The sequence below is a fragment of the Anastrepha ludens genome, chromosome X (genome assembly GCF_028408465.1).
Source record: "Anastrepha ludens isolate Willacy chromosome X, idAnaLude1.1, whole genome shotgun sequence".
NCBI classification, from domain to species: domain Eukaryota; kingdom Metazoa; phylum Arthropoda; class Insecta; order Diptera; family Tephritidae; genus Anastrepha; species Anastrepha ludens.
Window position 1 is genome coordinate 49,052,690 of NC_071503.1, and position 16,421 is coordinate 49,069,110.

General features: G+C 33.8%; 1 protein-coding gene across 4 annotated transcripts in view; it reads left to right on the forward strand.

Moving 5' to 3' along the window:
- LOC128869179 (sodium- and chloride-dependent GABA transporter 1-like) overlaps nucleotides 1-16,421 on the forward strand; it is a 198,671-nt gene that overhangs the window by 164,143 nt on the left and 18,107 nt on the right. For 2 of the 4 annotated variants that reach the window (XM_054111689.1, XM_054111688.1), the window contains exon 5: nucleotides 14,679-14,859. The exons of 1 other annotated variant lie outside the window; for it this stretch is intronic. In XM_054111689.1, the coding sequence (XP_053967664.1) occupies nucleotides 14,679-14,707 (29 nt within the window). In that variant the 3' untranslated portion in view covers nucleotides 14,708-14,859. Of the gene's footprint in view, nucleotides 1-14,678; nucleotides 14,860-15,144; nucleotides 15,379-16,421 lie in introns of those variants that run through there. One more of the 4 variants, XM_054111691.1, reaches the window with a different exon arrangement.

Consider the following 16,421-nt stretch of genomic DNA (forward strand, 5'->3'; position numbering starts at 1 on the left):
CTATTCGCCTAAAAGGAAGATTCTTCCCTGTATATTATGTTTGCCCAATTCCGTTCCGTACAGCAGCGGTTTGTTCAATATTTCCGGGATTTGAGATGTTCTGCACGTAAACGTCCTCGAATTATGTACTTGGATACATTAAGACCACTTTTCCTCAAGACTGCTTCAGCTTCACGCAACGATAAGTTAGGTTTTCTCGAACATCCTCGTCCGGGGAAGTTGTCAACTTTTTTTTAATTTCGGTATAACATTGCACCATTGAGGAAGTAATAAGATAGAGTCATAATCACTTAATTTTTAGCAAACGGGCATATTTATGGAAGGACGACGAGCTGTAGAGGGGAGCAACGATGCTTCTTTGCTCGTATACACAAAAACAAAAATGCGACACTAAGCAAAGGCGTTGTTAAAATGCGTGGCATTTTTGATTTTTGTAGGATTTTTATATAAAATATTGTATGGTTATTTTTCTTCAATATTTATGTCGCATAAAAGTAGATCATTTTATACCTACCATACATTACCATTAAACGTCGTATACTCCAACTCCGAGTTATAGGATCCTATATATCAAACGATAAAAATATTCACTTAAGAGTTCAATTTAACTTATTACAATGTGCGGGAAATCGTGACCGGAAAACTTGAAATGCTCCAACGATCGCTGCTATTTCGCCACTGCAAAATCCTAACACACTTTAAATTATACCAACTGTAAAGAGCAGCTTAGTCAAAAAAGAAATCGCGAAACTCAATCACCAAACAAACAAACAGAAGAGCTTAAGAGCAGCAAAAAACATAAACCCAAAGCACAAAATACAACACAGACAACACTAAAAGAGTACTGGCTGGGCAATCCAGCCTCTTCAAACAAGTTTGCTCTCCTAGCGGACGACGATATATTAGAAGAACAAAGCGACAGTGGGACAGTTCCGAATACCAGACAACAAACTCCACGCATGCAAAAACCTCCACCTATATACGTTCAGAATGTCGAAAATATAAAAGCTCTAGCTGACGCGTTGAATTCGATACCAAATATATTTTACGAAATAAAAGTACTTAGCAAAAACGAAATAAAATTACAAGCAAAAGAGTCTTTACACTATAAAAAAATGATAGAACTACTTAAGCAAAAACAAACAAAATACTACACGTTTAGACCAAAAGATGAACGAGGATTTAAAGTAATACTACGTAATATGCACTATTCAACTGACACCGAAGAAATTAAACAAGAGCTAACTGAATTAGGTCACGAAATAACAAACATTCATAACATACAAATAACCAACTCAGAACGCAAAAAACAACCACTTTCACTATTTTCACTTGAATTAAAAACAAAGGATAATAACAAAGAAATATATAGTATAACTAATCTTCTACATTGCAAAATTAGTTTTGAACCACCCCGCCAAAAAAGAATAGTACCACAGTGTACAAACTGCCAAAGATACGGCCATACGAAAAATTATTGTCAAGTAGACCCAGCGTGCGTAAAATGTGCAGGCAAACACAAAACAAGTATGTGTCCAATTAAAGACAATAATAAAAATAGCATAAAATGCATACATTGCGGCGAAAATCACACAGCAAACTACCGCGGTTGTGCGATATATAAAGCACTACAAGTCCAGAGATATCCGGCACTACGCAAAAAAAGTATTCAAAATGAAAAAGAACAAATGAATAATGAGACAATCGAAACAAACGCAAATACAACACGAGTGGTGCCAGGCATAACATACGCCCAGGCAACAGCAATCAACACAATACCAAAAGAACAGAATCAAGCAAAAAATAACATCGAACATGTTCCAAAAAATAACGACGATATGATCGAACTAAAAGAAATGATGTAACAATTAATAACCCAAATGACAAGTATGATGAACATATTAACACTCCTCGTTACCAAACTCGATGAACGAAAGGAATAAAATTAATTTAGCTATATAGCTAAATCATTCTTAATAAATAAATCAATCGATATAATGATGATCTCTGAAACTCATGCCACTGACAAAACTTTTGTTAACATACCGAACTATAATATACATTACACAAATGAACCCGACAACAAAGCGCACGGTGGGACAGCAATTATTATCAAAAGAAATATTAAATACAATGAACTGGAGGTATACAGAGAAAAAAACATCCAAGCCACCACAATAGCCATAGAAGACACAAAAGGGCAAATAGCAATATCTGCAGTCTGCTGTCCCCCCAAATATAACAACACAAAAGAACAATACCTGCATTATCTAAAATCGCTAGGGAATCGATACTTAGCCGGAGGAGACTACAATGCTAAAAACATACTTTGGGGGTCAAGGTTAACAAATAAAAAAGGGAGGCAATTAATTGAAGCCATTAGAAAAAATAATAGTCGGTTTATTAGCACAGGTGAGCCAACCTACTGGCCAACAGATACGAAAAAACAACCGGACTTAATTGACTTTTGCATAATTAAAAATATGCCATATGAAAATCTGACAATAAAATCATGTTTAGAGCTATCTTCAGACCATTCACCATTAATTATGACCTTACTTGGACCTATTGAAATAAAACAATCTCTGGGCCTATATAATTCTAGAACGAATTGAACTAATGCTTGCCAAATATTAGAGCAAAAACTCAAAATAAATATATCACTGAAAACTCAAGATGAAATTGACTCCGCTCCCAACTTGCGTTAAAGAGAAAATCGGCGAAAAAAAAAAACTCCGCAAAACATGGCAAACCACCAGACATCCAGCAGATAAAACCAAACTTAATAAAGCGACAAATGAGCTAAAAGCATTACTTACAAAACACAAGGAGAGTAAACTTCGAAATTATATGGCAAACCTGGGAACAGCAGCATCTACAAATTACTCCTTATGGAAAGCAACAAAACACATTAATGGCGCTGTAATACATAAACCTCCCATCAAAACAGAAGCCGGCACATGGGCAAAAACAAGCAAAGAAAAAGCCGACACCCTAGCCAGACACTTCTTAGACACATTTACAAGCGAAATGGATAATCAAAACAATAACATTAAATCTGATAACATAATAAACGTTCCGCAAATCAAAACAAGAAAGACCACCATAAGCGAAATTAAAAATCAAATAAGACAGCTAAGCGATAAAAAAGCTCCAGGATACGATTTAATAAATGGAAAAATTTTAAAAATGTTACCTGAAATAGCATTGCAATTCATAAGAAATATATTCAATTGCATGTTAGAGACTAAATACTTCTCACGACTATGGAAAATTGCTCAAATTACTGCCATACCCAAACCAGGAAAAGATGCCACCAAAACTGCCTCATATCGACCCATCAGCCTATTGCCAATTCTTTCAAAAGTGTTTGAAAAAATATTGTTCGACCGATTAGAACCAATTTTGACAGCAAAAAAAGTGATACCAAGCCATCAATTCGGATTTAGACGGCAACACTCAACAGTCCAACAAATCCACAGGGTTACTATGACAAAAAATATTGTGTAGCTGTATACCTAGACATTGCAAAAGCCTTTGATAAAGTTTGGCATACAGGACTTTTGCATAAGCTCAAACGAATCTTTCCACAAAACTACTTTGAACTTTTGAAGAGCTATATAACTGATCGAAAATTTTATATAAGATATGAAGACGAATATTCCGATATTCTACCAATGACAGCTGGAGTACCGCAAGGCAGTGTATTAGGTCCTCTCTTATATCTAATATACACCGCAGATGTGCCAACTCCGACAACAGATAATACAATGATAGCAACGTTCGCGGATGATACTGTATTAATGGCATCAAACAATGACGAAAAACTGGCGACCTTTACACTTCAAAAATTAATAAACAATACAGTAAATTGGTTTGACGAATGGGGTATAGAAGTTAATAAAGACAAAACTATACAAGTTATATATACAAACAAAAAGACATCAAAATATAATCTTACCTTAAAAAACAACAAAATAAAAATCTGCCCAGCAGCAAAATATCTTGGAATAACTATTGACGAAAAACTAACATGGAAGCAGCATATCATTAAGAAAAGAAATCAAATCAAGAATAAGTACCGGCAATTAAGTTGGCTAATCGGACGAGCATCAAAACTATCACTGTATAATAAGGTGACTATATACAAAACAATTATTACTCCTATCTGGAAATACGGAATAGAAATATGGGGAACGGCTAAAAGCACAAATATTCAGCTCATACAGCGAACACAATCCAAAATATTACGAAATATAACAAATGCTGGTTGGTTTATTTCCAATGAAGCCATACATCGTGACTTAAACGTAGACACTATTCAAGAAACAATCACAAAATGTAGCACTAAGCATATACAGCGACTGTCAGTCCACCAAAACGAAGAAATGCGTAAAATAGCACCGGCAGAAAATATCAAACGAAGATTAAAGCGACTCACACCGACTGATCTAACTTTAAGATTTACAGTCTAATCACAAAAAACAATAATAATAATAACAGATTCTTCTTACATTGGTAAAAGAACATAATAGACCCTAATTGTACAAAAATTACATATTGTTATATTAATATATAACAGACTGTAATAAAGAAAGGAGAGATATAAAAAAAAAAAAAAAAAAAAAATCACTTTTAAAACAGCTTTCACGCGCGGAGCAATGTTGACTGCACCGCTGTTGCCAGCGAACTGGGACCGGTTTCTAGTGGAAGGGGAAGGTCCAACGATCATTTTCCCCTACCAGCCTATTCGGTTGATCGCTTGATAGACGCTCCGCGCGGGAAGGTTCATTACTTTTCAATCAAACCTTGTATCTATAAATGTTAATAAAATATATACCCTTTATTTATTACTCATACCTACAATGATATTTGTTATCCCCCAGTCGATATTCCAAAATCTGTACCTACAAAAACAAATTACCTTCATAGGCGCAGAAGCAGCAGCATGCGCTCTTAAATACAACAACAACTATTTCATTGATAAACACAAGTGCATATTTCTCAAAGCAAGGCTCGTTCGTTCATACAACGAGCCCACCACATCTTCCCTCACGCGATGTATAGTAAAGTCCACTAAATCGTTAAAAAAAAACAAAGAAGTTAGCTTTTGGACTGCAATATGACAAGTATTTATTATTTTGTTAGTAACTCATACTTATGAATTTTCGTGATTATTGATAAGTATTGCAATATTGGATTTGCTTATTGCAATAACTGATTAATAAGCTATTTAATTTATATGGCTCTAATTATATGGAACTCTTTTTACATGAAGTATTTATTTGATTTGTATTTCATATAACTTAAATTTAACACATTCCTGATGCGTATGAATTTCCGGTGGTGATGACCGGTTAGCTTCTTGTCCTAAGCACCAGCTTTACTGGTGGTTGTCGTGTTGATGCCGTTGTAGCCGTTGAGGTTGCGGTAGCGGCCGTAACTCGCGCCTGAATTTTCTTGAAGAAGGCAAAAATATTTGGTGAACCGTCAATTTTTGTCGTGGCATCTGCGTAAATTCATATGTATGCACTTACATGTGTGTATGTATGTAAATATATATTCTAAATGTGCGACAGAATGGCGACAGTCGTAGCTAATGGTGATTGTTTTATAGTACCCACACTCACCGACGTTATCGCAGTCCCTGTCTGTTGCCCGTGAGATACACAAAATTGAGCAAAACTAGAGCCCGTAGAAAACTGCTTCGCTTGTTACATATTTACACAATACATTGGTTTGTGTGGGCTTGTGTTTGGATGTATCGACACAATGTTGTCATTCATATTTTTGCATACATACTTTTACACATATCCGCGTTATCAGTTAAAAAATTTCCAACAAATGCAAATGCAAAATATTTTCATAAAAATTTTTATTTGACTAAGTTTTTCAGCTGACTCGTTTTTAGTGAATATTGAAACGTTTTCATTTACACACGTACAGGATCCACGATACCCACGTAACGGAACGATGGGGATTTTTAATGTAGAGAGCCCCATTCTTTTGTTAGTGACAGCTGACCTAGAACGCACGTTTACGTTGGTGAGTGTGAGCACTATTAGCTGCTGTGTGTCAAATCTATTATGTACGCAAGCAAATGTAAACTACATTTTTTCACGTGTCACTCTCTCCCTCTCATTTCTCTCCGGCAGCCATATTAATTAATTTCCTACTGTTAACTCGTGGTGAAGTAAATTCTGAGTTGAATTTCTTACCCTTGTTTTGTAAGAGCCCTTATCTATGAATTTACGTTCTCTGCTATTACGACACTGTCAATAAATTGTTTTTACATACTTTAATATATGCTCTTTTTATTAAATATATAATATGATTACGTAATGTTTTCATTAATTTAATATTTCGTATGATAACCGTTAGCTGCAATACCATTTTCAGAGAGCGTTAATGTGTAGAGAAGTCTTGTGGGCTACGAATAGTGTGAATTGTCAAAAATTAAATGAAACCGCCAAGACTTTTTCACCTCGCCCACTCGACAACGGGGAAGTTCTTAACAGAGCTGATTACAGAGAATTATGTATAAGTACATTGGCTCTGCACAGTGTTTGGCTTCTGTATGAAATCAAATTTCCGACGGTATTTGTTCCTTTGACAAACGAAATTTTTTTAAATTGTGACTGGTAATGAAGCGTTTTCTATAAAGGATTTGATTTGGTTGATGGGAATTCAACAAAGTTTTACTTACAGAAAATGTCTTCGATAGACATAAAATATGTATATATTTTTGGACGATTTGCTCCTTCTAAGTCCCTATTGAACTTAGCATATTTGTTTTTTATGATAAAGTGCCTGTAGCTAGCCTACAGTGTTAACATTCTTTCTTCCTTCATATAAACGAATTTTACTCAACTGCTGTTTAATTTGACCTGTTGATTGAGCATATTTCTATTAACTTTTGGCGAAAAATATGTCTGTGATGAACTACGCGCGAGTTACGTGGAATGGCCACGCTCCCACAAATAATAAGGGTAAAGGGAAAACAAGTATATTTTGAAATAAATGTGGCTTGTTTAACCAAACCTAATGTTTTAGCTTTAGGAATGCTACTCAGCACTTTAGAGTTTTCATTGAAGTTAAAGATATATGCACATAAATTCATTTCATGAAATATAAATATACATAGTATGTATAGTCCTTAGCTGTAATCCGTTCATTGCATTTATGGATGATGTGAAATCATACATCCATATATGCAGACAAACGAACATCAACATTCAATTATGCAAAACATACTTGAGTGAAACCAGATATGAAGAAGAAAACAAAGTTGAAAATTAAATAAAAATAATTGCAACTACATACCTGCAACTACAACCTGTTGAAATTCACAATAAAAGTAAATTATTTGGACGGTGCTAGGTAGGATATTAAAAATACATATTCACGATCTAAAAATGCATATGTACATATTTACGATCTAAATATGTATGTTCTTAGGGTAGATTTAATGAGAAAAGGAAAAATACCAGTTATGGTTGCTTAACCTCGGACAAAGGGAAATACAAGTTTATAAAAAATTCTTTTATAATAATATGAATAAATCGGTTGAAAGTTATTAAACTATTGTGTTATTATTTATTAGCCGGATAACAACACGTAAGTACCACCACCAAATGTTCATCCATCAAGTGATGAACATAACTCGCGCGAAACGAGTACCCCTCAAAATTGCATACGTTCCTGTCACTGAGACCTCTCTATACATTAACGTTCTCTGCCATTTTTCAGGCGCACTTGACTTTATGAATAAAATAGTTTTTGTTCTATTAAAGAACAGTTTAGAATGCTTAGTGGCAAAGCGGTCATCGCGCTGCGCATGCATCTGTTTCTGGGCCTATAAAAAAATTTGGTTTTTGGATGTACAAAATTGGGAAAAACGACTGGCAGACGTCAAATTTCATTGCATAAGTAATAAAGAAAGACCCTCTTAACCTTCATAGATAAATACATATGTATATGTATGTATATATATACAGTGTACAGCAGAAGTCTTGATACCCTACCACTTCGAATAAGTTTTATAAAAAATATCACGAAAGTTTTAGAGTATTTTAATATTTTATTAACAATTAAATAACAATTGTTCCCGTGTGAAATATGTATAAGAAAATATAAACTATCTCATTCTCAAATAAGAAGGCAAAAACCATAGAAAATCTGAAAACTCGCACAGGGAAAGTGTTAATACTGTTAAAAGTGTTAATGTTAATAAAGTATTTATTTATGAAAAAGTTTAATAACAAAAAATATTAACAAAAATTACATTTAATAGTTAGTAGGATATCCTCGTAAGTCCTCTTCTAGTCGGTCCGACATTGAGTGGATCAAGTTTTTTGTATAATCCGAATTGATATTTTGCCAATCGATTTGGAACAAACTTTTTAGTTGATTTTTGGAAGTTATCTGGGGTTTCCTTAATCGTTTTTGCAAATGATCCCGTAAATGCTCTATATCTCATATCTTCATATCTGGGCTCTGTGGAGGCGTGGATAACAATTGAGGTATTTTATGTATTAGGTACGTCTTCATTATGTGCGCGACAATCCCAACAAGTTTTTTTGAAGGATTTTTAAATATACTTCGTTTGTCATTATTTCATCAATAAAAACAAGTTTGCCAACAAACATTACTCCCCCACCTCCATGCTTGACCGTTTCAGTTGTATTTTTTGGATTTAATCCTTCATTTCGCTTCCTTCACACTTTAAGTCGCCCCTCATATCCGAAAGTATTACATTTCGATTCGTCGGAGAAAATTACTTTGTCCCACAAATCAAATTTTTTGAGTCGATAAGTTCTGTCAAATTCGAGCCTTTTATTTCGATAGTATCGCTGATAGCAATACATGCCTTATATCCATTTCTCTTTATTAAACTTCCACTGTATCCGATGAAACAATGGTGTTAGAGATGTTTGCAATACAGTATCTATATTCGGCACACTTTCGAACGGATTTTTTTCTATTGTTCTCTTGATAAGGCGTTCATCCCCCTCAGCTAACTTCCTGATCTCTGCTTATTTTCGATCTTTTTCTCCTTTTCTCCTTTTTGAATCTTTATATTATCTTTTACATTGTTTACTCCTGCTGATGGTTTTCTCGATTTGTATGATTTTCCACCTTTATGCATGAATACTTATCCAACTTGTCACCTACGGAAGCTACTGACTACTCACTCTGGAAGGCACGAAAAAGATCTCACAACCAACGCCTCACAACGCAGCGATAAAAACGTGTAGTGGAGATTGGGCAAAAACTGATAAACAAAAAGCAATAGAGTTTGCCATACACCTATCAAATGTTTTCCAACCATTTCCGAGTCAAAGTGTGGAGGTAGACTCAGAAGTTAACGAATTTCTCTCAGCTCCGTTTCAAATGGATTTTCCGACTGTACGATTTACCTGGAAAGAAGTTAGATACGCAGCAACCAAAACTCTCAAAACCAAAAAGGCGCCAGGTTACGATCTAATAACTAGTAAGGTTTTAAAAGAACTGCCCAAATGTGGATACAAATTCCTCACCATTATATTTAACGCGATGATAAAACAAGAGTATTTCCCAACTCAATGGAAAGTTGCTGAAATCATCCTTATACAAAAGCCAGGGAAGACCCCGAGCGTGGTATCCAATTACAGGCCAATAAGTCTATTGCCTGTTGCCTCCAAGCTCTTCGAAAAGCTGCTTTTAAAAAGGATAAATCCAATAATTGCGCAAAGAAATCTCATTCCAGCCCACCAATTTGGTTTTCGTAAGTATCACTCCACCATAGAGCAAGTTAATTGTGTGTATGATTTCGCTAGACAAGCACTTGAGAGGCGGCAATTCTGTACAGCGGCATTTTTAGATATAACGCAAGCCTTCGATAAAGTCTGGCATGAAGGCCTGCTATACAAGCTTAAGCAGGGCTTACCGCACAACTGTTATATGCTCATAAAATCGTATTTGCAAAATAGACATTTTCTTGTTAAAGTAAACAACGAAACCACTAACCTTCACGCAATCAGAGCAGGTGTACCACAAGGAAGTGTTCTAGGCCCCGTCTTGTACACTTTGTTCACGGCAGATCTTCCACTATCAAAGAACACATATACAGCCACGTATGCAGATGATACAGTCGTCATGGCCAGGAGTACCCTTCCCTCAATTGCTTCTGATTACCTACAAGAAAACCTTAACAGTGTTAGCGGCTGGATGAAAAAATGGCGCATAAAAGCTAACGAAAGCAAATCGACGCAGATAACATTCACTCTTCGAAATGGCTCATGTCCTGCCGTATCTCTTAACAGCGTTCCAATACCACAAACAGATAATGCCAAATATTTAGGTATTCTATTAGACCGGCGTCTTACTTGGCGATCGCATATATTTTTAAAGCGAAAGCAACTTGGACTGAAATTGCGATCACTACACTGGTTAATCGGCTACAATTCAGCACTTACACTAGACAATAAGGTGCTTATCTACAAAGCTATTCTGAAACCGATATGGACGTATGGCGTTCAATTATGGGGCTCAGCAGCAAAATCAAATCTAGAAATCATGCAAAGATTTCAGTCAAAGGTGCTCCGCATGTGTGCCAATGCGCCATGGCTTGCACGAAACGAGATATTGCACCGTGACCTAAAAGTTACGACAGTTTTCGAAGAAATAAACAACCTCAGCCAGAGATACAACAACCGACTTGCCACTCATCCGAATAATCGAGCAAATAACCTTTCCAAGATAAGCTACTCCTCAAGATTAAAAAAATGTCAGCCTAACGATTTAATGCAAAGATTTAAACCGTAATATACGTAAATGCAAAAGTTGTAAAATTGTATAATATATGTATATGTTATATGTTGCTCATTATTAAGTAACGAATTCCACTGGGAATTCTTACTCTAAGCTATTCTTATTTAAATTGTAGGTAAAAATAGTACTTATTGTTATTGTTATGACAGATTGTATGGAATAAATGGAGTTCGAAAAAAAAAAAAAAAAAAACCTTTATGCATGCGTACATGCAGCATACAATTTTTTTGGTTACGTTTTTGAGTTTTTCAGAATCTATAATAACGAGTAAAATTTCTTAAAATTATATTTAGAAATGATAGGGTATCAAGATTTATGCTCTCTTGTTAAACATACATATAAGATCCTCTAACTCCTGGTAGGAACATAGAAAATTTTATGGTAATGTATGGTAGGTATAAAATTATTTACTTTTATGCGACATATGTAAATATTAAAATAAAATAACTATACAATCCTTTACATAAAAATCTTCCAAAAATCAAAAATAGGCAAATCAAAATTTTGCCATAGCATCAAATATACTACATTTGTCCGTTCATACAAATGTATGCATGAATATACATATGCATGTACATAAATTTGCCATATACTTGCTCAGTGCTTATGGTGCTCACACTCTGAAACGTAAACGTACGCCCGTATCACCTGACACGATGAAGCTAATGAGAGCCCCATGTAAATGAGTTCTCACCACCGTTCCGTTCCGTAGTATCGTAGATCGTTGTTTTATCGTGTAAGCTGATACGGGCGTACGTTGACGTTGGTGAGTGTGAGCACCATAAGGCAAAGATAAATCCACAACGCACTTGCTTCGTGCGGCATTCTTTTTGTGTATACGAGCAAAGCATCGTTGCTCACCTCTACACCTCGTCACGATGCCCTTCCTCTTCTTTTCACCCGATCGACACCACCAATATGCACGTTTGCCAAAAATTGAGTGATTGTGACTCTACATACCTTATTATTTACTCAACGACTGCAGCCTAGTATTTATACTCCTACTGCCAAAGAAACGGCGATATTCCTCCGCTAAAACATAAAAAATAGTACCTACTTTGGGACGATTTCCGTAAGAGCGCACTTATTTTATCCAGTATCGTTTAAATTTTTATTTCTATCCCCACAAGTGGTCACCATCAAAATTGTTCCTGTTTCGTGGTCTAATTGCCATTTGTTTTAGTATATGTGGTCACCATATAAAGTGTTATCCATCGCCATCCAAATTGTTTTTGTCGAACCGTTCCAATTGTTATTTGCTTTAGTATATGAGGTCACTATCTAAAGTGTTATTAGTTTTCCACATGTGCTTGCGATCTGGTGTCAAGTCGCTTTCATGTTTCATTTATGCATATCGAATATTGTACATATTTATATTATTGCACATCTATTTATATCGAACCCATCATTTTTTATATGAAGTTTGATTGAATTGGATAAATCTTTAATAGAATTTACCGGTCCTGATAATAATGTTCTTATATTGTTAACTAAACAATTACAATAATACTAATACTATTACAATAATAAAAATTTTAAAGATATACTTACGTACATACTTGTGAATATATAGTATTATTTTTTCAGTTAATGATAAGAATGATAACTTATATTACTTTTCCATTTTTCCTTGTTCTTCTTTTTTCGGGCTTTTCAATCAGTGCCTTATTAGATTTTCTAATTTTAAAGAACTTTCTTGCCTTGAAAAATAATTTCTTTATTTTAATGTCACATTGAATATTTGAAGCTTGCTCAATGTGTTTTTAACGCACTTTTATTAGGTCGGGTTGTATGTATGTATGTATGTATGTATGTATGTAACGGAATCTTTGAGCTTAATTTTCACTGGCTTCTAAACATCTGATCGACTTGAAATTTTGCACACCTATCAAGGACCGATGACAATGCAATAATTTGATAAAAGTTTTCCATTATCCTTATTGGGATTGCCAGGATTGATATTTTCTTTTTTTACCTGTGGGCAAAAAGTAAGGTGAATTTGGTTGTAAAATGAAAAATCTTTATTTATTCTTGTAAGTCAATTTCATCCCCTTCAAAATAATGCCCTCTCGATGAAATACACTTATGCCAACGATTTTTCCAATCCCTGAAACATGCCAAATAGTCCATTTCCGGTAGTGGTCTCTTGAGTTTTGGGAATAGCCAGAAGTCACACGGAGCCAAATCAGGCGAATACGGTGGTTGCGGAACGATATGCGTGGAATTTTTGGCGAAATAGTCACGAAGAACGAGTGTAGTGTGAGACATGTGAGATAAATTTTCCATTATCCTTATTAGGATTGCCAGGATTAATATTTTATTTTTTTAACACACTTTTATTCGCTCGGGTTGTATGTATGAATGACTGTAACGGAATCTTTGAGCTTAATTTTCACTGGCTTCTAAAAATCTGATCGACTTGGAACACACAACATAGATGACTAGATGGGAAACTCTTTTTCTCGTGAGAGCGCTGAAAAATGTGCATTTTTTATAACATTTGCCAATATTGCCATACCGGTAGAAACATGAATTGGGTATTTTTTTAAACAAAAATTGAGAATTTTTAGTTTCCACACCACCATTGAGGTTAGTATTTAGTGTGCGGTTGTGTAATAGTATATTACTCGTAAACACCTACATATACAATACTAAAAATAAAAAATAGTTAAAAAAAAAACTAAAAAACACGCTTTTATTGCTAATCGAACTAAAAAGTAGAAAATAAAAAATAGTTTAAAGAAACTAAAAAACACGCTTTTATTGCAAATCGAACTAAAAAGTAGAAAATAAATTTTAATGACAAAGGGACCTATAATGAAGTAATAGCAAATCGAAGGATCAGTCATAGTCAACTACCTCAGAACAGAATTATAACAAAAATTAAGATACAAATAGAGTAATTCAAATTAGAGTTAAAAGCGTGGGATGCATTTTGCTTCACTTTCATAACCCTCTGTACATAGGTAGTTGCCAATAGAATGATTGTAATATTTACTATACTGAGATAAACCATTTGTTATTTTATGTGCTTATTATATGTGCTGGGAATGTCATCTCGCAATTTGTGGCATATAGGTATAGTATGTATAACCGGCTTAATGCTCCAAATCATTGTATTCCAGGTCGTCTAATTTCAAATGTTTAATTGACCAGGGCTCTGAAGGGGCATGCAACTTTTTAAAATAATATCTATGAAAATATATTATATATAATATATAAATTAAAGTTGTTATACTTTGTTACATAGATCCAGAAAATTACCTGTAAGTGGTGGTTGACAAACTTCTAGGCGTATCATCTATTTCTACGTTTTAGAAGTCATATACCTTCATTTCGTCCAACTAAACATATTTAAATTTCTGATGATCTGAGTGAGATCTTTGAGATCAGATAATGCCAAACAACATTTGCAAAGCATTATTGAACTGTGTGGTTCCTAAAAATTAACGCTCATGGTTTAATTAATTGAATATAAAATGCAGAGGACGTTAATGTATAGAGAAGTCTCAAGTAGACAGGAACCCATGGAGTTTTGAGGGGCATTCTTCCCTCGAAGACTAATCACAGACAAATTTTTCACCAAAAGTTAACAACAATAGACCGAATTAGGTAAATTTAACAGCAGTCCAGTAGAATTTGTGGTTAGAAACAAAGAGTGTTAACGCTGTAGGCTAGCTGTGACCATTTACAATGTACATTTGTATGTATGTACTTAATTTTTTTCTAAAAAAAGTATACTAAATTCAAGAGGAAAGAGCAAATCATCCAGAAACATATGTACATATATACACATATTATGTCTATTTAAGGAATCTGTTAAAAACTTTGTTGAATTTCCTTGAACCAATTGAAATCCTTTATAGAGAAACGCTGCATTATCAGGCACACATAAGACCCATGTAAATGAGAAATCACCACCGTTACGTTCCGTAGTATCGTAGATCATTAACGTGAAAGGATTGTTTCCGTACAAACGTGTCAGCTGATTGCTCTCTCATCACACAGTGTTGCCAAACAGTACATTTCGAATAATTTACAAAATAAACTTAGAAAAACTTTAATTTTTATTAAAATGACTTAAAAACAATGTTGAATAAAGTTAATTATAGATTAATAAACTATTTGCATATCTTGATTTTTGGCTTTGGTTTACTAACTTGAAAAATTGCAACTGATAACAAGATTTGTGTCCCGCTTTATATAAATTATAAAGTATGTTTTTTTTTTTATTGCACGCACAAAAATGATCTTTATTACAATATATGTAATTCTTATATTATACATTTACAAAATTTGGTTTTAGTTAACACAGATTAACATTTACAACAGGATTTTGCGGGTAACCGAACCGATACCATTCAAAAAAGGGAGTGTGTGTCTAATTGTCACTGAAGAACGCCCAAACCTTCGATGGGCAAAATTGAGTGACATTGCATTAAAGCATTGTACTAAAATACATATATTGTCCTTATATTCGAATTGAGTTTTAAACATAAATGAAGGCACTATTAGGGTGCTCCGTGAGTATATTGGCATATACATAACTCGCCCTCCTCAAAGAAAATTCGCTACTCTGCGAATATTATAATATTATATAATTATATATTGAATATGAAATATGTATAAGATATATTGTAAATATATAAAAAAATCAATAAAATGATTTTTCGGCTACGACATTTAGTATTCCATTGTACTACCTGTAAGTACTAGTAAAAATCATATTAAAAACGATAATAAATATTGATAACATTTCTTCTACTATTATTGTGTTTTTTTTTCAATAAATTTAACTTTTTGCCAATAGATTTACATAATGTTCATATATAAGTATATGTGCATATAGATATATTGTATCTTCGTTTAAGATATGTGTATATATTTAGTTTACATAATTATTTAATTATTTGTTCAAAATACATATATTTGTATGTACATATTTGTATGTACATAATTATTTAATTATTTGTTCAAAATACATATATTTGTATGTACATATATTTATGTAACTATATTTTTGAAATTAACAATATTTTTTTTTCTTTTTTTCGTTAAAATTTCTTTTCATTTTTACACCATAATATGATAAAATATTTGCAGTACGTTGAACAATACAGTTTTAAAGAAAAATTTCAATTTTTTATGTGGCCTCTTAATCTGAGCTGTGCCAATTTTGTTAGGATATCTGTTTGTTAGCTCAACAATTTTTTTGACTATTTTGTTTCTATTAGCCAGAGGCTTTTTGATATAAACCTTACCGTTGACAAACTTTGAAACTTTCTCTCTTTTTGAGTTTATTTTGTCTATTATTTTCTTTTCATTCAATGTCATTTTTATTAATGAAATCTATTGGTTTTATATTAATTGAGCTGTGAATGTAATTGGTATAAAACCCAACCGCTCTAATCATAATTTCCTCCAACTCCAAGGGGTTTTCCGTATTTTGACGTGATAACGTCTTATAATTCGATTTAACAGGCTGCACGCACGAAAAAATGTGTCGTTACCTTGCTCATTAGTGTTACCTTACTCATATGTAGTTACCTTGCTCATTAGTGTTACCTTGCTCTTTAGTGTTACCTTGCTCATATGTATATTAGTTACCT